The 23,065-nt window shown below is 41.9% G+C and overlaps 1 protein-coding gene across 1 annotated transcript in view; it reads right to left on the reverse strand.

Moving 5' to 3' along the window:
• The window catches only part of Mettl8 (methyltransferase like 8), a 105,163-nt gene that overhangs the window by 59,435 nt on the left and 22,663 nt on the right, over positions 1 to 23,065 (reverse strand). Inside the window, exon 2 of the mRNA XM_031370575.1 lies at positions 4,403 to 4,557. Coding sequence (XP_031226435.1) covers positions 4,403 to 4,545 — 143 coding nt within the window. The 5' untranslated portion in view covers positions 4,546 to 4,557. The remainder of the gene's footprint in view (positions 1 to 4,402; positions 4,558 to 23,065) is intronic.

Genomic DNA, 23,065 nt, shown 5'->3' on the forward strand with positions numbered 1-23,065 from the left:
CCCCCCCCCCCCCCCCCCGCCACAGAGTGCTTGGGCCCGGGGGAATGCAGCACCAGTCGAGATTCAAGAGATTGAGCATTTGAGATTCGAGCATTCAACATTGAAGATTCGAACATTCAGCATTGAGGACTCAAGATTCAAGCCTCTATTCTCCTGGCTGGCGCACCCGCAGCCCCCCGGGACTCTGGCCAGGACCATGCAGCCTGAACATACTCTGAGCCTGGGGGTGCTGCACCAGTCCAGAGGAGATGGCTGCTGTTTTAGACCTAGTGTGTTTTAGGTGGCCTCAGATGTGCCTTGACTACTGAGCTACCAGATTTTTCATTTCTCTCTTTTACAATGATTGTAAAAAGCCTCATGTCATTTTTTTAAAGAAAAACATTCAGATAGAACACTTCTTGTATAGTGTCTATTTGTCAAAGCCGAATCCCGTGCACACCTGGCCAGAACCCATCATCCCGAGGAGCAAGGGACCCCGTAAGAAAGCCCAGTCCATGGCACCTAATTCCACCTCTTACAACAAAAACAACAGGAAGTAACAATTACTTTTTCTTAATATCTTAATATGAAAATTAATATTACCAATCGATTGAAATTCAAAAACATGAGGAATTAGAAACTTGTTGCTTGTCATCCAATAGTCTCTCTCATTTGGTAATTGGAGAAATTGGTCCAATATTATACAATCCATATACACTTTCAGCTTGTTTGTTCGTGACAATGTCTTGCTGTGTACAACATAATGGTCTTGAGATCTTGCTTCTCCTATCTTGCCTCTCTATTAGTAGAATTGTTTATTTCATGTTTTTACACTATAATATGGTTTTCAGAACAGCTTATATATTTTAAAAGTATTTATATACCCAAAAGAAATGAAGACAATTAAATTGGGAGGGGGTTTGTAAGAGAACAACAAAGAGTGAGACTGAATGCTTTCCTTGACGTTTGTAACTCTTGTATCAAGTTATCACAGTAAGAGCCAAAATTTTAAACTCTACTAAATACAAAACAAACAAACAAACAAAAACACTTTATATATTTATGCTCATTTAAGAAAATACTAGTAGTGATGTACTATTTTGAAATATACAGGTAATATGTTTGGAGTTATTTAAAATTTATACTGAGAAAAACGTATGTATTTTCAGAATTGTCGTAGACAAGCATCTACATAAGACTGTTAAATAGATTGTTGTTTATATCAAACAACTTTTATAATACTCATTTTTATTATTATAATATTTTATAAATTTTAAAGAATATGACAAAAAAGATATTATAGGTATTGAAGGGGGGGTCTCTTGGAGGAGTTAGGGTACAAAAGGAAAACAAGAATGTGATTTAATTCTATTTACTTAAAATGTTTTTAAATGTTAACAAATTCAGATAAATTGAAATCATGTAACTTTTCTCATCATAATGCAATAAAACTTAAAAAAAAGAAAAAGTTAGGATAGTTGGCTTTATGTTAGGAATTTCTTTGTCACAATAAAAGAGTCTTTTAAAAAAGGGAAAAAAGTTACTATATTTTGAAAGTTATCTTTAAGTTGTGTTTGTATATTTCCATGTGTGCCACAGTGCATGTGAGGTCAGAGGACAAGCTATGGCAGCTCTTTCTTTCCACCATGTGGGTTCCGGGATTGAACTCACATCACCAGGCTAGGCACAGCACCTTTGCTGTCTCTCCAGCCTCTCGTGTACCCCATAAAGCACACCTTATAATTTTACTTACTAAAAAAGGTTCTTTAGATAAAATAAATGTAACAAAAATAATTTTAAAAAAAGCAAAAGAAAAAAGTGTAACAAAACAAGATATTTTAATCTTTCAAGTCCCTTGAACAACATAACTTTAAAAGTCATCAAAGGCATATGTATGTATATATGTATATCTTGCCAAAACACTAAGACAGAAGGCAGCACTCACCTCAGGTGCGTACAATAACGTTTTTCTTAAGTCTGGAACATTCTTTCTAACCCTCTCCTGCTCTCTTCCTCTGAAAATACTTTAATCTCAACATGTATCATCATCATCATCATCAATAATTTATTTATTTTGAGACCAAGTCTTGCTATGTAGCTCTGGCTGTCCTGGTTCTCACTATATAGACCAGGTTGGCCTCAGAGATCTGCCTTGTCTCTACTTCTCAAATTCCAGGATGTAAGATGTAGGCCACAACACCCACCCCTAGCATGTATTATTATTATTATTCATAAATCCCTCACTTTATTTAATAAATATTGACTTTGCTTCTTACTAACTGGTCCTGGAAATCTTCCCTGTGACAAGAGTCAAGACCAAGTGCTCCCCTCGGCAGGCATCTCTGAGGAGAGCTCAGGCCGTATAGCAGGTGATGCCAGTGAGTTGAGTCTCCATTGGCAGCCATCTTGGATACATCTTCAGCCCTGCCACCCACGTCTTTTTCCTAGCAGTGGGATCTACATTCAGGCATTTTAGTCGATTCTCAAATCTTGGCTATGGTCAAGCACAGTGTTTGGACATTTGAAGCTGAATGTCCTCTCAAAGCTTATCTAAAATAGCTACATAATCTTTTCTTCCAAAAAATAGACTATGACTTTACATATTTCTATCAGTGACCTAAGTTCAAAACTTCAAAATCAAAGTCCTCCATTTCCTTTATCCTGCCAACTTCTCTTTACTCTTCCTTCATAGTCTTTCTCATTGGCCCTTTGCTGCTGCTAATCTGTCCTGGGTACGGTCAGCAAATCCAGTCTCTACAATGTCATTCATTCCTCCTTAGTGACTCTACCGTACCTGAATGTCAGCTGTGTCTCTAGCACCACAAGCAAACTTGTTCTCACCCCACCTCTCTCCTCTACCATTCCAACCTTATCTTTCACAGATCTCCTGAAGATCCAAAGAATACCGCAAAACAAAAACAAACAAAGATTATTTGCCATTTCTTGAAAATGCCTTGTATATCCTCATCTGTGCTGTTCTACATTTGGACCCAGCAAGGATGCTCTTACTCCAGCTATGCTATAAGTATCAACACAAACTTTTGGTGGGGTAGGTGGGAGTTTGTGGGGAATGGAGACGGCCTCATCCTGTAACTCTAGCTAGCCTAGTACTTGCTATGTAGAGCAGGCTGGCCTCAGAGATCCATTTGCCTCTACCTCCCAAGTGCTGGGATTAAAGACTTGTACCACCACACTTGGCTCTCAACAAATACTTTTGTGTTAGGCACTGTCCCAAGTACTGATGGCAAAATAACCTTAATTTTCGATGTTCCCAATTTACAAAATCTTCCTAGCAGGGCTGTACACAGGTGGCTCACCCTGTAATCCCAATTCTTGGGAGGAGGGAACAAGAAGGTCAAGAGGTCAAGGTCATATCCTCTACTACAGAGTGAGCCCAAGGCCTGCCTGAGATACAGGAAACTGTCTTGAAACAACGTTCCTTTCTGATATCCACTTTGGAAGCTGTTTCTCATGACTTGAGTTGGTTTTTATATGGCTAACAGTCTATAACACTCTGCCCTTTGAACATGAGGCTTCATGTTAAAATTTTTGCCTTTAATAAACATCTGTCTTCCCAAACAACAGGGATTTCTTCAAAGCATGAGATAGGGTCCTGCTGAAAAGCAAAAGGTACAGAATGTGCACACGACAAACCCCTGTGGGGCACTATGAAGTCTGGCCCAGTGGATGACGCCTGTTAACAGAAGCTACTACAGAGGCTGAGGCTAGAGATGACAAGTTCAACCAACAGGGTCACAAAGAGGAAGGCCCCATTTCGAGAAGAGCCTGTTCGCTCTCGCCCCATCACCTGGCAGCAGCCTGGCCAGTCAGGGTCAGGGACCTCGGCATCAAGGATACAAAGGCTGCTGGATGCACTAGGAAACTTCCGCTTTTCAATTCCATTTTCAAAAAAGTTCAGAACATGTAAGTCAGCGCTGGCTACACAGGCTTTTGGACTTCTACAACCTAACTTAATATCATCAACTTAAAAAAAAAATCCTTTCTCACAGGGTATGGTGGTACAAGCCTTTAATCCCAACACTCAAGAGTCAGAGGCCGGCCTGGTCTATATAGCGAGTTCTAGGACAGGCAGGGCTACAAAGAAGAGTCTGTCTTAGAAAAAAAAAAAAACAAAAAGAAAAGAAAAGAAAAAAATTCCTTCCTTGGATATAATGGGAAAAAGAGTATATATAATATCAAATTTAAAGGTAAAATTTGGACCAGTAGGATGGTTCAATGGTAAAGTTCAGTGTGTTACCACATCTTGTGGCTCAGTCTGATGATCTGAGCTGGGTCTTTAGAATCCAAATGGTGGACGAGGAGAAAAGATTCCCAAAAAATGTCCTCTGGCCTCCATTTGTGCTCTGTGGATGTGCTTCACAAATAAATAAATGAATATTGGGGGGTTGGGGGGAGAACTCACCACATGTTGTGTTCAAAAACTTTGGCGGGGTCAGTTAAAATCCTTGACCCCAGAGGGGCTACTGGGTGGATGCCACTCTGGCATCTGTGTGGCACCTTCCCTTGCCTCAGACGGCAAATGCAATTTCTCCAGATCACATTCATCCTAAACAGGACCTGCAAAAGTCACAAACAGCTAATTAACTACTTGACAAGTATTACAATAGTTTGCCAAAACCAGGCAAAGACACAACAGAAAAAGAAAGCAATAGATGAATTTATTTGATGAATACATATATAAAAATTCTCAATAAAATACCTGTAAACCAAATTTAGGGACATAATAAGATTAAACATTATGAACAAGTGGGCTTCATCCCATACAGGAAAGGTCGGCTCAACATGTGTAGATATCTAAATGCAATACAGCATATAAATATACTTATATATATACCACATAATTCTTTCAGTTGATGCTGAAAAGGCATTTGACAAACTCCAATATGTGTTTATGAGGAAAGTTCTGGAGACTTTAGGAATAGAAGCAACATGCTTCAAAATAATAAAGCTGTACACAGCAAACCTATCGCCAACATTACATGGACAAGCTGAGACCATTTCCTCTAAAATCAGGAATGAAACAGTTTGATAGAGTGTTCAAAGTTTGAGCTGTAGCAATTAGACAAGACAAAGGCATAAAACAGATAAAAACAGGAAAAAAAGAAGTCAAACTATCTTGTTAGCAGACAACATGGTTGTTGACTTTTAAGACACTATTGGGTCCCCTAGAAAACTTCAGACCCAATAAACACCTACATACAGTTGCAAGATAAATTCCATGTATAACAAAAATGTATTCTCAGAGAAAGAAATTAGGAAAAAGATTCAAAATGCATCCCCACTCCCAGATTAAGTATTTAGAAATATGTCTAATCAAAGAAAAAGTTCTCTACAGACTATTTCTGAAAAAGGAAATCAGAGAGATATTAGGCAACAGGAAATCCTCAGTGCGGATCGGTAGTTGATTTGTATAGACTTTCAATAGTCAGTGTACTGTTGCAAATATACTTCCCCATACAACATGCGTGTTTTAATTCTAGCTCAAGAGAAGAATCATTAGTTGAAGCTGGTGTTGATAATCTAAAATGTAAAGGTTATTGCATTGTAAGTATGTCCTGGTAAAGATGTCTCTCTCAAGTCTTTATGGAAGTGTTCGAAAGAAGCTTTCAGTGTCAATGGTGCTGCTGTCTGGTGGTTCAGCTGTTCCTCATGGCACTCAGCCTATGCTATAACTAGTTGGGAGGAACCGGCTCTAGGTGACACGTGTGGAACAGGAATCAAGGGCTATCAGAGGTGGTATTAGACATAAAAACACAATGTAGTGAACCCTTTACTACCCTGCTCAAAAAGAACTTCAGAATGTCAAAAACATCTCACTACACTTTCACAAATAATTTCAAGGTTTTTCCTGTTAGGGTTTTATTCTAGTATAAATATATAAAGAAGCTCCACCAGTGAGCCACAGCCACTGCCTGCCCGAGCTCCTGGTGTGTCCCTTCTGGATGCAGCTCTGCCTGCCGTTACCCTGATGTGTCTTTGTTCTTTCTACAGCCAGCACCCCACTACACACCAACACAACTCTACCTACAAACTATCTTTAGACCTTCCCTCAATAAATAGACTCATAAAATGTTGTGCATGCTGAAGAGCGGAAACTGATTAGACCCACGAAGACAGGCAATTCATGCTTAAAATGCAAAAGGATACAAACAACGATCCAGGAGAACCGAACCTAAGTGTGATTCCAACCCTTCAAATGACCACGTGATACTAAGCGCTATTCAAAAAAGGAAAGGAAAGCAAAGTTTCTCTCACTGAAAATGACCACAGACAAAAGACACAACCAGACTGGCTAGGAACAGAATGTCAGGCCTGCACTTTGAAGGCTGCTGGACAGTGGACAGAGCTCAGCAAGTGGAGATTTCCTTGTTTAGGCAGCTACTTTCCTAATTAGCCACACAGACATCTATTTCTTTATCATATTTAATAGCCATATCTGGTGCTACACTACTATTTAATCTCCCTAATTAGATAAATATTTAATAAATCTAGCAGACATATAGAAAATCTTTTAAATACATAATTTTAATGTATCTAAAGTTCTCAGATTAAACTGCAAGCTTATAGGAGCAGGACTAATATTTGTGGATTGTTTGACTGACTGCATAAAAATGGTATTTCTCTGACATAAAGGAATGAAAGTTGAGATGCCACCACAGAACTCATAAATACTGGAAAACTAAAGTATATTACAGATAATTCTTTACTCATTTATTTATGGGATACATAACTTTGAAAACCAACTTACCTATAATAACTTTCTAAAACATCACAAGAAAAAAAAAACTTAAGTAGGCCTAAACTTAATAATGAGTCTATAATTTAAATTAAAAATCATGACAACTAACATATACTTTATATATATTTGTATATATATATATACACATGCACATATATGTAAAGAATAAATCAGAACATGCAAGTGTTGGCAAGGATATAAGGAAACTGGAAGTCTCACACACTGCTGATAGGATGTAAAATGATGCAGCTGCTATGGAAACAGTATGGTGAACTTCCCAAAAATTAGACCCAGAGCCAGCAATTCCATTTTGGGGTATATATCCAGAAGGAATGAGATGAGGGAGGGACCTGAAAAGATGTCTGTATGCTCAGATTTACAGTGGCACAGTAGATGGACAGTGGCATGATCTCTGAAGGAGGAATAAGAAACACCCTGCACAGTAGGGGCACAGGCTACAATAGGGATGAACTTTAAAGACATTCAAGCAAAGTGAAACAGGACAGCCACAGAAGCACACACACTGTACACACACACTATGTGACTGTGCTCTGCTCTGCTCTGCTCTTGCCAGAGGTGAGACTGGGGGATTTAGAATGTTTCATAGGCACAGGTCAAATCATAGGACAATGAAGTGATATCAGGGAGAACACATCAAGCTACTGTAGAGAGCTAACATACAACACAGTTTTTTGTTTTTTGTTTTTGTTTTTTTTTGGTTTTTCGAGACAGGGTTTCTCTGTATATCCCTGGCTGTCCTGGAACTCACTCCGTAGATCAGGCTGGCTTCGAACTCAGAAATCCGCCTGCCTCTGCTTCCCAAGTGTTGGAATTAAAGGTATGCGCCACCACCGCCTGGCTGACACAGATTTTTAAAGTTTGTGTTCTTCACGTGTATGAAAATGACATGATAAGATTCAATACTTTATATGCTAACCTAAATTTTAACTTAAAAAAGCACGTTTGTATACACATACACACAGAGGGTAACTAAGTAAGACTTCGCTACATACATGCAATGATATAAAAACATCTTGCTGTAAAACTTACAGATACCGTTTTAAAAGGAAGCTGGCCAGATATGGTGGCCTATATGCTGCCATACATGCCTATATGCCTATAATTCTAGCACTTGTGGGGCTGATGGAAGAGTACCAAAGGTTCAAGGCCAGCCTGGACTACAGAGTGAGATTATGTCTCAAAAACCAAAGCAAAACCTACTCCTACCACAGACAAATAGAACAAATGAAATACAAAACAAATGCGAACAATACAGCCAATACAAACAAAGTCAAGATAAAACAAGCTAGACCAAGGAACGAGGTGCAGTTTCCGTTGGGGAAAATGAAAAGCCCTAAAGATGGATGCTGGCGATACTTCTACAACATGGATGCTTAATGCCAGGAAATCGCACACTTAGGATTAAAAGGCTATCTTATATTAGGTATATTTTCCCACATTAAAAAACAAACAGCTTTTCAGCAAAGAGGGTGCAGGCCCACATGGCCTAACTTGCGAACACCAAATATCTGGGGTAGCAGGGTTGGCGGGGGGAAGGGGAGGGAGAGGAGGGGGGACTGGGGAAAAAACAACCCAACAACAGCCACAGCCCTACAGCAGATGAGAACACGCCTCAGCTCCTCTTTTGAGGCTAGCATCACTGGGAGAATTAAAATGAGTCTGTATGAAAAAAGGACTGAATGTGGCCACATCATTACAGCGCAATTTTCCCACTGATGGTGCCTCCCATTAGGTTCTCAGGTTGTAAAGAATTTGCAAGGAATAAAATTTGAGGATATCTAAGAGGGAAAGACTAGGCAAAAGTTTTCTCAGCATTTCTTATTATACTTTAATTGCTGAGGCTGATATAGTCATGAGCTGCATAGCAATATGCTGGTTAGAGACAAATTGCATATAGTAGTTTCCCTAAGATTACGGTGGGGGGAAAAAGATAATAATGTGAAAAAGGAAACTCCCATCACCTAGTTTTTTACCACCTCTTTCCTACAGGCACATAGACAAAGACTGTTGTGCTATAGAAGCCTGTGCTAGCCGTGCAGGGACACTGTTCATACGTTTATTATTATCGAGGTGTAGAGGCTATGACATATGGCTTAAGTATAAAGAGAGGCTATTCCATCCACATTGGTGTAGTGTGCTCTATCATGTGCACAAAGGTAACAAATCATCTATTGACGTGTTTCTCAGAATGTGTATCCCCATCATTACGTGACTGTATTTAGTTTGTGGTACTCCATCCACTTCAGAGCTAAGAAATACGGCAACAAAAATCTCAACACAGCCTAGTTTTGAGGTCTGTTTAATTTTGCAGCTGGAAATGTGGTCACATCCTCTCACTTAGCTCAAACAGTGTGCCATTTCAAGCCCATGTTACCCCATGGTGTTTCTTTTCCTTCCCTGTCTCATTTCCAGCTCAGCACCTAGCCAGGGTTCTTCCTTGTGAATCCTGTAAGGGGAATGGTGAACTGACTGTGACCAAGAGAAATGTCCTTTTGAGCTCAGAGCCAAGACTTCATGGCCAGTGGGCTGAAGGAGTCATTAAGGAACAGAAAGCCAGGAGGAAGAGAATGTTCACACAAGCATCAGATTGACAGTGTCACCACCTATAGCAGAAGTTAAGCTACCAAGGTCACAGGGATGTGCTGGAATTAGCCAGCTGGCTTCCTGCCAGCTCTGGGTGTAGGAAGGTGTGGTGGTTTGAATGAGAACAGCCCCCAAACCTATATTTGAATGTGTGGGTGTGGTTGCCATGGAGTTGCCATTTGAAAGGATTAGGAAGTATGTGGCTTTGTCACTGGGGTTAGGCTTTGAGGGTTCAACACCCCATGCCAAGGTCAAGAGCCTCTCTTCCTACTGCCTGTAGATCCAGATTGGAACTCTCTGCTACTTCTCCAGCCTCATGTCAGCCTGAGTGCCACCATGCGCTCCCTGCCATGATGACAAAGGACTCTGAAACTGTAGGCCACCCCCAATTAAATGTTTTCCATTATAAGAGTTGCCATAGTCATGGAGTCTTTTCACAGCAATAGAACACTGACTGAGTCAGTGTCTCTCTCTACCTTAGAATTTGAGGGGGAAAAAAACAATGTTTGAAATGGCTTGGGTCTGGCACAGACTATGGCAAAGCGAAGACAAGATGGTTTTGATACCCACTGACCAGTGGCCAACCACTGGACCAACCACTACCTTTACTACCACATTAAACTTAGTTACAGAGCCAGGCACCCTGACCAGAAGGAAAGCTTATGGGAAACAGCTTGCTCTGACTCACAACTTTTGCCAAATGCCATGCTCCCTATTAAAATGTATCCCCCTTTTCAGTGATTCATACAACTGCTGACCTATACCAACTATAACATAGTCTACTGGGATAGGTAAAATGTACATAATACACATAAAAATGATTCACATGTCGTGTGTGTGCATGTATGTATGTGTGGTGGGTATATAAGTCCATGAATACTCTTAAAAAGGATAGAACAGAAGAACACTGTGTGTCTTCTGTCATTCTCTTGAGACAGAGCCTCTTATCGGACCCAAAGCTTACTTGTCTGGGTTGACTGGCTGGCCAGTGGATTTCTAGGACCCCCTCTCTCTACCTCTCAATACTGGAGCTACAATAACACATGGCCATGCCTGGCTTTTCATGTGGGTACTTGACAATTCAAGCTCAGGTCCTTAAGCTTAGCCACTTGGCCATCTCCCTCCCCTCCACTTGTTTTTTTGAGGCAAGGTCTCTCTGACTGGCCAATGAGTACCAGGGATCTACCTGGCATCGCCTCTGCACACTGAGATTATAAACACAAATCACCACGCCCAGGTTTCTGTGACACTGGTGCTTTGGTCTGAAGTCAGGTCTTCCTGCTTATAGGGCAAGCACTTTAGTGACAGGACCAGCTTCCCAGCATACTTTATTCTTATTGTACTGAGGACACCAAGTACAAGGTAGTAAGCCAGGCCCTAAGCCTTCCTCTATCTGCATTTTTCCTCCACTGCTTATACTAGTGAATACAATTTAAGTGTTGCATATACAAATATAGTATACAAGTAAGTGTTGCTTATACAGTTGTTTTACTATACTGAAAGACCCCCAGAACTGGGGAGATCCTTACTCAAGTCTTGGGATGACGCAACCACCCAATGACTCACGAGAGACCGAATTTGCTGCAATCACATGAGGTTTATTGGGGATACCGGTACCGGGGTCGATCTCGTGACCATGCTGGCCAGAGTTTGACGCCCAACACAAGAAGTGTGGGGTATTTAAGAGAAAATCCAGAAGCTGGGGGTGGAGAGAGGGTTACCAAGGAAACAGAACATAAACAGTGGAAACTTTCAGACGGACCCAACCCAAGGTATTCAGTTAGGGAGGGGAACACATTCATTCTAGGAATGTAATCTTCATCTACTGGTGGACAGGGTGGAGAGTCTCATAAACCACTAGGCCTTCATTCTTAGTTCCGCCCTCATTGTGGATCATTCAGGAGGGGCAGGTATGGGAACCAGAGCCCTGAGGCTCTGGGTTCCTGGAACTGGCTATTTTATATTTCTGGCTGGCTACAGTGGCCCTCCATGTCCTTTTAGGTAAAGGTTATACACCATACATTTGTATTAAATGCCCTCATTTTAAATTCTAAGATTCTCCAGCCTTTCAATACCACTGAGAGAACGGGGATAAATAGTCTGTATGTGTTCAGTACGCATTCAGTTTTTCCCCTAAATTTGTTTGTTTTGTTTTTTGGTCAGGTGTTAGATATTGAACCAAGGGTCTCACACATTCTAAGCTCTTCCACTGAATTTTAGCCCCTTCCCTGATCCCCACCACCCTTTAGAAAAAATTCATTCTGAGAGGCCTCACTAGTTACTCAGGCTAGACTTAAAGTCAGTCTGGAGTCCAAGCAATCCTTGAACTCTAAATCCTCCAGGAGCCTCCTGGACTGCCTGGCCAACCTTCAAATATTTGTAATCACAAATCGTTCTAACTTCTATTTCCACCAAAGGGTACTATTTTAATCAATAAAGGACAACGGAAACCCGTGTTCTGAACTGGAATAACAAATTAAATATACTTATTTATCACCCAATAAGAACCGATGAAATCTTGACTATAATGTAAGCAGTCTAACATAGAGGACACATTCTACCCTTCCTTTCCTCCCTCCCTTGTTTCTACCCTTTTGTGTTGGAACAGCCTTTTAAAAATAATTAATTAATTAATTAATATTTTATTTATAATACATATTACTTATAAAGCACATATATACATATATTAGAGAAAATATATGTGTATATATATATACACACATATACATATATATATTAGAGAGAGAGCGACTCATGTGCACACTACTTTTTTTTTTTAAAGATTTATTTATTATTATAGACAAGTACACTGTAGCTGTCTTCAGACACACCAGAAGAGGGCATCAGATCTCATTACGGGTGGTTGTGTGCCACCATGTGGTTGCTGGGATTTGAACTCAGGACCTTCGGAAGAGCAGTCAGTGCTCTTACCCGCTGAGCCATCTTGCCAGTCCATGCAAGCTACTTTTGAATGCCACATCTACCAAAGGCTTCCCAGTACTGATTCTTAAGTTTTCACCCAGTTGCTAATTTTTTGCAACTGATTTAAGGAGGCCCAGAGTTCCTTCTCTCCCTCCTCCTCTCTCATTGCTGTATCTTCTCTTGGGCCTTCATCAAACAGCCAACAAGGAATGCAGCTGGGAGCTCCCAGCCCCACACAAAGAGAGTACATTTTCTTTGCAGAGCTCAAACCCCAAGAGACAGGCAAAGGGCTCTTGCATCACTGAAAGTAACATTTTACCACAGGTTCTTCCACAGGGCAAGCAGCACAGCTGTAGAGGAAGGAAGAGGTCTTAACTTCCCGGCTTTTTAAGCTAGATTCTAAGTTTACAGGGGGCTCCAGGGCTGAGACGCACGCCAAGGAAACAGAGCAGGGAATTCTGTTCCTGGGAAACTCTCAAGAACTACCCCTGGAGCCATGTGCTGACTCCAGGCAAAGCCTATTTGTAAGACTCCCCAAGAATGATTCCCAGTTGTCTCAGCTCCCTGAAGCCCAGGGGAGAGAATCACACTAATCATATGCTAAATGTGTGCCCACCACTTAAGAGTTAACTCCCCTTCAGAGTTTCCTAAGATCTGAGCCTCTTTTAAATAAACAAATTACCTCTGTAACTGTTTAGCTTTTCTTCTCAGCTGGGAAGCTGGTACAAAGGTTTTAGTCGGAAGCGCAAACATCATCTAGATAGAGCTGCGCTAAACATTACCCGAGAGGTTAGCATTAATGAGAGGGAATTAAAGTGCTATTGTTGCACTATTTTGGAGAGTAAAAGTCGACAGGTAAGAAACACTTAAGTATCAACTACACTGAGGTGAAAGCTGAAGCTTCAATTAACCCTGGCAATTTCAGAGAACTCCAAGGGTGACCATCTGCAAGGCAAACAGTTCCGCAACTTGCACATCTTGTTTTAATCTTTCTTTGTATGATTATAATTTCGGGGTATAAATAAGGTTATTAGCAAGAAGAGAACAACAACAATAATTACAGTAAGTGCTTGCAGAGCACTTTGATCATGCTATGACGTCAGTCACCCTGCAGCTTCAAAATGGGAATCTCATGGTTAGTGTTTGCTCTCCAGGGTCGTCCTGAGGGGTGGCTACATCAGTCTTTTCCCACACAAAGGGAGGCTGCTAGGACTCAGGAGTAAGAGAGTGAGTTAGGGATTGCAGGAACTCCCACCAATCCAAAATATCTGAAGGGATTACTATTTCAGACACTCTGGGAATGTCATCATATACATTATGATGGATCAGAATAAAACTGGTTTAAACTCATCCAGTTGGTATTTTACATGTCTATGCTATAATAACATTTGGAGATAATGTTAGGGTCAGTGATTTGCTAAAGACTAAAATATTATGCAAAAGCAAAGAGCTTTTATTCAACTGAATATCCTGCATACAGGGGTCTCCCCATTTGGGAATGGAGACCTCTGGTGGACCCAGCTTTTATCGTCAGGTAGGAGAATTCCAGGGAGGGGTATGTGCCCTTTTTTACCTTGATTGGTCAGCTCTATCTCTAGGGGTCTGACTGACAATTGGTTAGGCTCTGGAGATTTCCCAGGAGGTTACTTACTTGTTCTAGCCACCTATTCTTACTTCAGGCCAGATAACAAGGTGTCCTCGGATTGGCTGCCCGTGGCTGTGGTTGGCTGACCACAGGTTCCTGGTTCTGGGTTCTCGTTTCTGGGAAACAGAAACTTAGGTCTAGTCTCCCAAACTGCCAGTGTGCAGCCTGTCATGGAGTCAGCCTGGCTCTGCTAACTCAATCCTACGGCATATGCATGCTCATCTATTAGCAGCCATTACAAGTGTGCTAAAAGTTCATGTGGCTAAGATCCTGAAGTTCTACCCTACTTTCCCATCCCCTGTAAAGGTCTTTCTCTTTAGAGACACTTATGCCCATATGCAAGATTTACTTGGCCATGTTTGGACTTCCTTTATTAATAAGATTGTCCTGGCTGAGAAGAGAATATTATAAAAATTTCATATCTATAAATGCATGTTAGATCCAAAAAACTTGAGCTATATCATCAATGAATGTATCTGAATGAATGAATATCTACAAATTCAAAATCAGATGTGATTTACATTGTCAGAGGCTGTAGCACTGTATAATTCTATTTTAAAGAACTATAATTGCTGGTTATGAGGGCTTGCATTCATATTCTCAACATTTAGCAGGCTGAAGCAGGAAGATTTCAAGTTTGAGACTCGCCTGAGCAACCCAACAGGTTCCTAGGATATATAGTGAGACCCTATTAAAACAAAACGGAATGCTGTGAGTTAGAGAGAGTATGTGGTAAAGGCAAAGTGGAGTAGAAGCAAATGTGGTCCAGTGTTAAAGCACAGAAGAATGGGCAAGCTGTGCTGTGTTACTGTGAGCTGTGAGTCACTTACTGCCTGTCTCACGACTGCCAGATACCTGCAGTACTTATGTCGAGCGAAGAAAAATGAGCAAGGGGTTGAGAGATGGCTCAGTGGTTAAAGTACTTGCAGTGCATGTATGAGGACAGGAGTTCAGATGCCCAGAGCCCACATACATGCTGAGTGGATATGGCAACTTCCCTGTAATTCTAGCCTCAGAAGGTGAGGATATAATAGCCAATTTGCCTTCAACTTGAATTTATCCTATGTTCTGCTCAGGCCAAGGACATTAATATTGAACATGAGTAGTCTCTCACAATTCTAGTTCCCAGTAGAGTCCTGGCCCCTCTAAAATATCATGAGTAGTCTTCACTGTCTACATTTCTGTTGGAAATCTGGTCTTCTAGACTCCTAGAGCAAGTTGGCTACTGAGACCTACAATATTGGTGAGCTCTTGGTTAGACTAAGAGACCCTTCCTCACTGAATAAGATGGAAACCTAATTGAGAGTGATTCCTGGCATCGACTTTGCGCCTCTACGTGCATGTGTACCCACACATCTGTGCCCACACATATGCAAATGTGCATCCACACATGTAGATCACACACACACACACACACACACACACACACACACACACACACGAAAAAACAAAAAATAGAAAATAAAAAGTAAAGGATAGCCACGCAGATAAAGGTCAAAGCTAGGGCATTTCAGGTAAGAATCAGCATGAAAAGGAAGAAAAGATAGAAAAAGAAAGGAGAGAAATAGAGAAAAAGAAAAGATAGCTGGCCAAAGAGATCAGTAGGCAAAGCCTCAGGACCTGTGTTCGATCCCTGGACCTGGCATGGTGGAAGGAGAGAGCTCACTCCTGTAAGCTGTCCTCTGACCTCCACACAGGGGCCTGGCATGCGCATGTCCCCCAATAACTAAAGAAAAATGTAATGTAAACAGTGTTAACTGAATGCCAGGAAAGAAAGTTGAGAGCGTAAACCAAAAAGTACCCCAATTTTAAAAACTGACAAACTTTTTTTGAGAAGAAGGGAAGAGAAGAAAGGAGGTATGGAAGAATACAGAAGGTTTGGAGACTTACAAATGAGTTTGGAAATGGTGCTGTGTTGAATAGCTCTGGATGGGGAGAATGAGTAGCACTAGAGACAGTGGGCAATATAGGCTCAGTGTGCTAGTCAGGAAAGCTCCGCTGCCCTGGAAGCACACCGGGATTCAGCAGTTGATGCACAGATAGATGGTGAACGTCAGAAGCCGGGTTTCTCACACTCGAGTGGGAGGTCAGGGACACAGGGAGAAGGTGCCCTAGTTCAAACGGTCCCAGGTTAGAACTGAGGTCAGCAATGTGAAGTCATATTTAGTTTAACATAAGCAGAGGCAAATACAAATAAAACATCTGCAGATGTTGCATGCATACACTGTAGCCATTAGTTTTCATTGAGACACAGCTCTGGGCATGTTGTCTATGAGGGTATCTCCAAAGAAGCTTAACTGAGGAGGAAAGGTCCCTCCCCCTGGATGTGAGTGGCACCACCCTGCTGACTGGGCACCTAGACTGAATAAAGGGAGAAGAGCAGGCAGCCCAAGCAGCAGTACCATTGGTCTCTCTGCTTCTGCACTATAGGTGCATCCCTTAACTCAAGTTCCCATCACCATGCTTCGCCACCACAGCAGGCTCTACCCCTCAATCTACGTGTCTGAATAAACTATTCCTTAAGTTGCCTGAGTCAAGTATTTTGCATAGCATCAAGAAAAGGTGACTAATACAGAACACTGGTCTGAAGAAGTGGGACAGTCGCCATGATGGATCTGACCATGTGGGTTACAGGCCTTGGGAACTGGTTTGAAGGAAGAATGTGAAAGAGGTTGGAAATTCTGGCTAGAGAAGTCCTAGACTCTTGTAAGCAGAACTTAATGGGCCATTCAGATGGAAGTTTAGAAGACCAGAATGCCAACAGTAAAGGATGTGCTCATGTCCAGGTGGTGGGTGTGTATACCTTTAATCCCAGCATTCAGGAGGCAGAGGCAGTCAGATCTCTATGAGTTTGAGGACAGTGTGCTCTGTAGAGTGAGTTCCAGGACAGCCAAGGCTACATAGAGAAATCTTGTCTCGAAAAACAAAAGCAAACAAACAAAAACAAACAAGAAAGTGCTCATGACAAGGAGAACCCTCCTCCATTGCTGGTGAGAGTACAACTTCTACGGCCAGCTATACCACTCCTGGGCACATACCCAAAAGATGCTTCATCCTACTTGCATGGACGCTGCTCAACTACATTCACAGCAGCTCCATTTGTAATAGTCAGAAACTGGAAACAGCTTAGATGTCTCTCAACTGAAGAGTGGATAAAGAAAATGTACATTTACACAATTGAGTATTACTCAGTTGTTTTGAAAAAAAGTCATTAAAAATGACTTTGTGAAATTTGCAGGCAAATGAATGGAACAAGAAAAAAATCATCTTTAGGAAGGTAATCCAAACCAGAAAGACAAACATGGTAGGGTACTCACTTATAAGTGGACATTAGCTACAAGCTAAAGGAGAATTGTGTTACACTCTACAGACCCAGAAAGGCTAAGTAAGGAGGGCTCAAAGGAGGTTGAATGGATCTCCCTGGGAAGGAGAAACAGAATAGAGTTAGAGAGTGGACCGGTGCCTGGGGCAGGTAGGGATGAAAACAAGAGGGATCAGGTGTTCACAGGGGCTGGGGATGAAGGGAAGGAGCACTGGGAGAGATATTGGAATTGGAGGGCATATCAGGAGAGAGATAGAAACTTAGGGCAATGGAAACTCCTGGAACTTACAAAGAATGGGAGATATGAAACCTGAACCATCCATCTTCTGTAACCAGGTAAGGTTTCCAGTAGAGGGAATGGGACACCAATCCAGACACAAACCCTTTGACCTACAATCTGTCCTGTTTACAAGATGTGCTGGGATAAAGGTGGTGCAGAACTTGTGGAAGTGGCCAACCAAAGACTGATCTAACTTGAGACCCAAACCAGGAGAGAGCCCATGCCTGACATGACACTGCCTGGAGGGTGAGAAGCCAGAGGCTAGACAGCCCAGAGATCTAGGGTAGGACCAAGCATGACTGGCAAAAAAAAAAAAAAAAAAAAAAAAATCAGAAAGAAAGAGACAGACAGACAGACAGATGGATGGGTAGACAGCTGGGAGGGGCAGAGGGAAGGAGGGAGGGAAAGAAAGTCAATGAAGAGAAGGGAGGGAGGAAGGAAGGAATTAAGGAAGGAAGGAAAAAAGAAAGAGTCAATGAAACGATTCTTAATGATATTCTGCTATATTTGTAGATTGGAGGCTAGCATAATCATCAGAGAGGCTCCATCCAGCTACTGATGCAGATGCAGGAGCAGATGCAGAGACCCACAGCCAAACACTAGTTGTGGCTCAGGAATCCTGCACAAGAGGAGAAGGAAAGATTGTAGGAGCCAGAGGTGTCAAGGACTCAAGAAAACAGCCCATAGAATCAACTAACCAAGATTCACAGGTCCTCATATACACTAAAGCAACAATCAACAGAGCCTGTAAGGTCTGACTTAGGTCCTCTGCCTATATGGTTATGTAGCTTGGTGTTCTTGCGGGACTCCTAAGAGTGGGAGTGGGGGCTGTCTCTGGCTCTTTCTGCCTTCTTTTCAGAGCCTTTTCCTCCTATTCAGTTGTCTTGTCCAGCTTTAATATGAGGGGAGGTGCCTAGTCTTACTGTAACTTCTTATGCCTCCTTTGGTTGATATCCCTGGGAAGTCTGCTCTTTTCTAAAGGGGAATGGAAGAGGAGTGGATCTGGGGAAGAGGGGAGGTGACAGGGGAGCTAGGAAGAGAGGATGGGGAGAAACTGTGGTCAGGATGTAATTAATATGAGAGAAGAATTTTTTTTAAAAAGATGAATGTGCTCATGAGGTTTCAGATGGCTCAGAAACTAGAATGGCAAGAAAGCACTCATGTTTTATATGAATGGACTTGGCCTTAGCAGAGCATGATATAAATTCAGGCCAAAAGGCAATTATGAGTACAGAAAACTAAGAAGGTGATGAGAAGCTATGTCCCATGATGGCGTAGATGGATTTTCACTGGAACCAGTTCCACCTCTGTCTTCTCATCCCTATTGAGGCAACAAATTCCCAGAGTTACTTAAATCAGCTTCATCTTTCTGTTATCTGTCACAATTCCCACTTGATTACAATGTCTCACTATGAAACGCAGGGTGGCCTGAAGTCCCTATACTCCGTCTCAATCTCTGAAAACTGGGAATGCAGTTCAGTAGTGGGGCATTTATCCAGCACGTACAAGGTCAAATTCATTTCCCAGCACTGAAAATAAGCAAACAAGCAATAAATGAACACATGAAAGAGGTACATGTGGTTGATGGACTTCATGTGGCGGCAGCCCAGGTTTAACAGAAATAAGGGGCCTGGACAGACAGGAGAAACTGTTTAGTAACCGAGCCTTCTAAATTGGCTACTCTGTGTCTCCTAGTAACAAAAGCAGTAACACTAACAACGAGAGGGAAATGCTGTTTTGAGTGAGAGATTCTTAAACATGGCTAAGACCACAAAGCCACAAACATCTATGAAAAGGAAACACTTGGGCACTGAGAAAAGCTCAAAGCTGGACTCCCATTCACCACTCTGCTTCCTTCTTCTGCAAGGCAGCCTACAAGTAAAGTTCACACACTGGCACGCCTTCTCAAGTAGGTTTTGTCAAACAAGGGTTCCATGATAATGTCGCTGGGTTTTTATTATGATAATAATCTAAAAGCCAAATCAACAGGAACACACGTGTAACCGCTGCTTGGTTTCAGCGCCTGTGTTTGCATTTATGATCTTGTTGGCAACAAGCAGCACAGATGTAATATGTAAATGATGCATCTGAGAATTCAGTGCACTGTAAAAAAATTGTGCAGTATTCTGACTAGAGAAAAGCGAAGAGGGACTTGAGCAGACACACAGCACACAACAGCACAGATGGGCCAAAGTCAAAAGAACCTGTGTGGTGATGGCCATTGCCTTGTTTATAATGAGAGTTGCAATTTAGCTTCCCTGGAAAAACAGCAGTCACAGTATAATGCTGCTAGTTTGAGTTTTATTGGTTCTGTCATAGTGTTTGTACTTATTCCGATTTTATGGTTGAATAGGTGCTCTATGCACAAAGAGCACATACCTAGATTTGTGTTCACAGACAATAGAGTAAACACATTTTACATCAACCCAGGAATCTGAGAATTTTTTTTTCTTGGAACAGTCCCTTATATCTCAACACTGAGGAATATGGTGACAGGAGATTCTGTTCCAGAAGACTCTACTATTTACTTCTCCTTAGCAGTAGAACCACTCCACGTTGGGCAGGAGCACAGCACGGGGGACTCTTGGGAAGTGGTATTCGATGTGGTGAAGAGTTTGGATTGAGCTGCATCTGGGCTCTGTCACTGTCTCAGCTCTACAACTTCCAGCATAATACTTTGATCATTTTAATTTCTTCAATAAATAGCCAACACAGTGATTTCAAAATAAAGGAGGCTTCCATGAGGTACCGGCATAGTGTGTCAGAGATGGGCATAGTGCTGGGTTCATGGCAGGTTTGATGCCAGCCAAATGTCACCACTGTTAGTGTCAGTTTGGCTCTCCTTAGAATGTCCACAGGGTTCTGTGGCTATAGGACCAAGCTTTTCACCAGGAGGCTTCTTAGCTTAAAGAGCTCTATTGAGTCCCATCTTCCCAAGGAGGCCAAAGATCAAGTCATCAACAAATTGGGCTGGGAAAGAATACTAAAGCTGCTATCAGGATCAGCCCTGTTCAGTAGCCTGACATCCCTAATTTTTAGAAGAGCTATTTACTACGCTTAAGCCTATAGATTCGTATGTAAAATGGAGTTGATTCTTTTTAAAAAGATTTTGTTTAGAGTGCGCATGCTCACATGAGAGAAAGAGAGGGAGAGAGAAACATATATATATATATACATACATATATATACATATATGTGTATATATACATATGTATACACACACACACACACACACACACACACATAGAGCTCAGAAGGAAACTTGAGGAAGTTGGTTCTCTCTTACCATGTGGGTTCCAGAAACTGAACCAAGATCATTAGGTATAGTTCAAATACCTTTTCCTTCCAGCCACCCCACCGGTTCTCCAGAACATTTTTTGTTTGTTTGTTTGTTTGTTTGTTTTTTCGAGACAGGGTTTCTCTGTGTAGCCCTGGCTGTCCTGGAACTCACTCTGTAGACCAGGCTAGCCTAGAACTCAGAAATCTGCCTCTGCCTCCCAAGTGTTGAGATTAAAAGCATGCACCACCACCGCCCGGCTCTCCAGAACATTTTTAAAGGATGCCCCTTAATGCCTGAAGAGAAAGAAATACAATAAAATTAATGAATAATTAATCCCTACCAACCACTGCAAGTAATTTGGTGTTGCAGGGCTCAGTTAGGACAAGTCAAACGGACAGTAATACTAAGTCTCTTGCTGCAAGAGTGCTGGCAGAAACAGAAAGAGGATGCAGCTGCTTGTGTTCCATTTCTCCTGAGGAATAGCACCGGGTGAAGATCACGTGGGTGTCGCATAGATGAGAAAATAGTTAAGGAGCCTGGAAAAATAAAGGCCTCTTACAGTCGGCTGAAGCTGGTGGGAGGGGAAGGGCAGAACGGAACAATACAGAAGAGGAAGAAGCATCTTATCAGATATCCCCCCGAGAGCCCTCTGACAAGAGGCTCTGAGCTGGGAATGCAGCTCTACAGATGAACACACAGAACACACTGGCTGTGCCAGCATCTGAGGGAGGAGGTGTTGTCCTCATAGACAGACACCTTCCAGGTCACCCTGAAAGGTCACATTTGGGATGATGCCCTCGAACCAAGGCAGGGAGGCATATAGCCATTGACACATAAGAAACTTTAGCCCAAGAAACCATATAAGCTAAAACAACAACCAGTACATTTGAGGATAGCTTAGGGCTGAGGCCCTATAACTCTGGTTGGTGGAATACCTGAGTAGCACAGAGAGGTCATGGCTTAATCTCTACTACTGTAGACAAAAAACATTTAGAAAGTTCCATGAATAAAAATGTCATGACAGATAATGAGATTGTTAATTCCATTTTTATCTCATATACAGAAGTCTTAGTAATCTCCAGCCTGTGAATGGCTTATTCCGAAAATCATTTGTAAAACAGCAAAAGGCTCACAAGCACTTTTCTCTCTTTCCTCCTTGAGACAGGGCCTCCTAGCTGAGGCTGGTCTAAAACTGCATGTAGTCAAGGATGACCTAGCACTTTATCTTCCTGCTTCTATTTCCTGAGGGCTGGGGTTACAGGATTGAGCCACTTTCAAGTTCCCACAGCCCCATTCCCACTTTCAAGTAGGACTGGGGATCGAACCGAAAACCTCACGAACGATAGGCAAGGACTCCTACACCAGCACAGCCTCATCTCCACTCAGAGAAGCACATTCTCCATAGGAACATTTTAAGTGGTAATTAAGATACCAGGCTAGTTCACACATGCTTTTTAAATCCATAATGTGGATGAAAAGAAATGTGTTTGTTTATTTCAAATGGCCTTAGAAAGCTGGCAAATTTCATCTTCCCAGATAGCTGAAACTCTGCCAATCCATACTGCCTGGGGCAACTTGAATCTTATTTAACACAAAAACAATCTGATTAAATGATGCTTCTTTAAAAACAACAATAACAACAACCAAACCTAACACCTGTCAGCCATCTCCCTGCTGCCTGACAACACAGTAGGAGTGCATGCTGCATAACTAAACTGTATCTGTGACCAAAGTAGGCATCCCTTTGAATAAGTCATATCAAGACATTACAATTCCCCCCAATAAGAACGGGATACTTTCTTTGAAATCCCATTTCCGGAGCTGCTCCCAGCAGGCTAGTCCCCTCTTACATAGTTTCAACCTGGGCAAGCTCTTGGCCCTAGGACAACATCCTTTGTTTTCTGAGTTGTTGCTCTTCTTGTTGCTACAAATTCCCAATGTAACCAGCTCCAAGATCAGGTTCATTAAGATAACAGTTTCTGGTATGTTCTGCTTCCTTAAACAGCCTTCAACAATTCTAGCTTATAAATCTACCTCACAGCACATGCTGTCACACCACAAAGGACTGTGCACCTCTGCTTGAAGAAGCCATTTGGAGCTGAGTGTTTTTAAAAATGTTCTTCAGTGTATGCCTATAATCCCAGCAGTCAGGAGGCAGAGACAGGTGGATCTCTGTGATCTCAAGGGCAGCTAGCTGGTCCACAGAGTGAGTTCTAAAACAGTCCTGTCTTGAAAAGCCAATACCAAACCAAACCAACCAAACAAGAAGAAAT

Source organism: Mastomys coucha, unplaced genomic scaffold (assembly GCF_008632895.1).
Source record: "Mastomys coucha isolate ucsf_1 unplaced genomic scaffold, UCSF_Mcou_1 pScaffold15, whole genome shotgun sequence".
Lineage (NCBI taxonomy): Eukaryota > Metazoa > Chordata > Mammalia > Rodentia > Muridae > Mastomys > Mastomys coucha.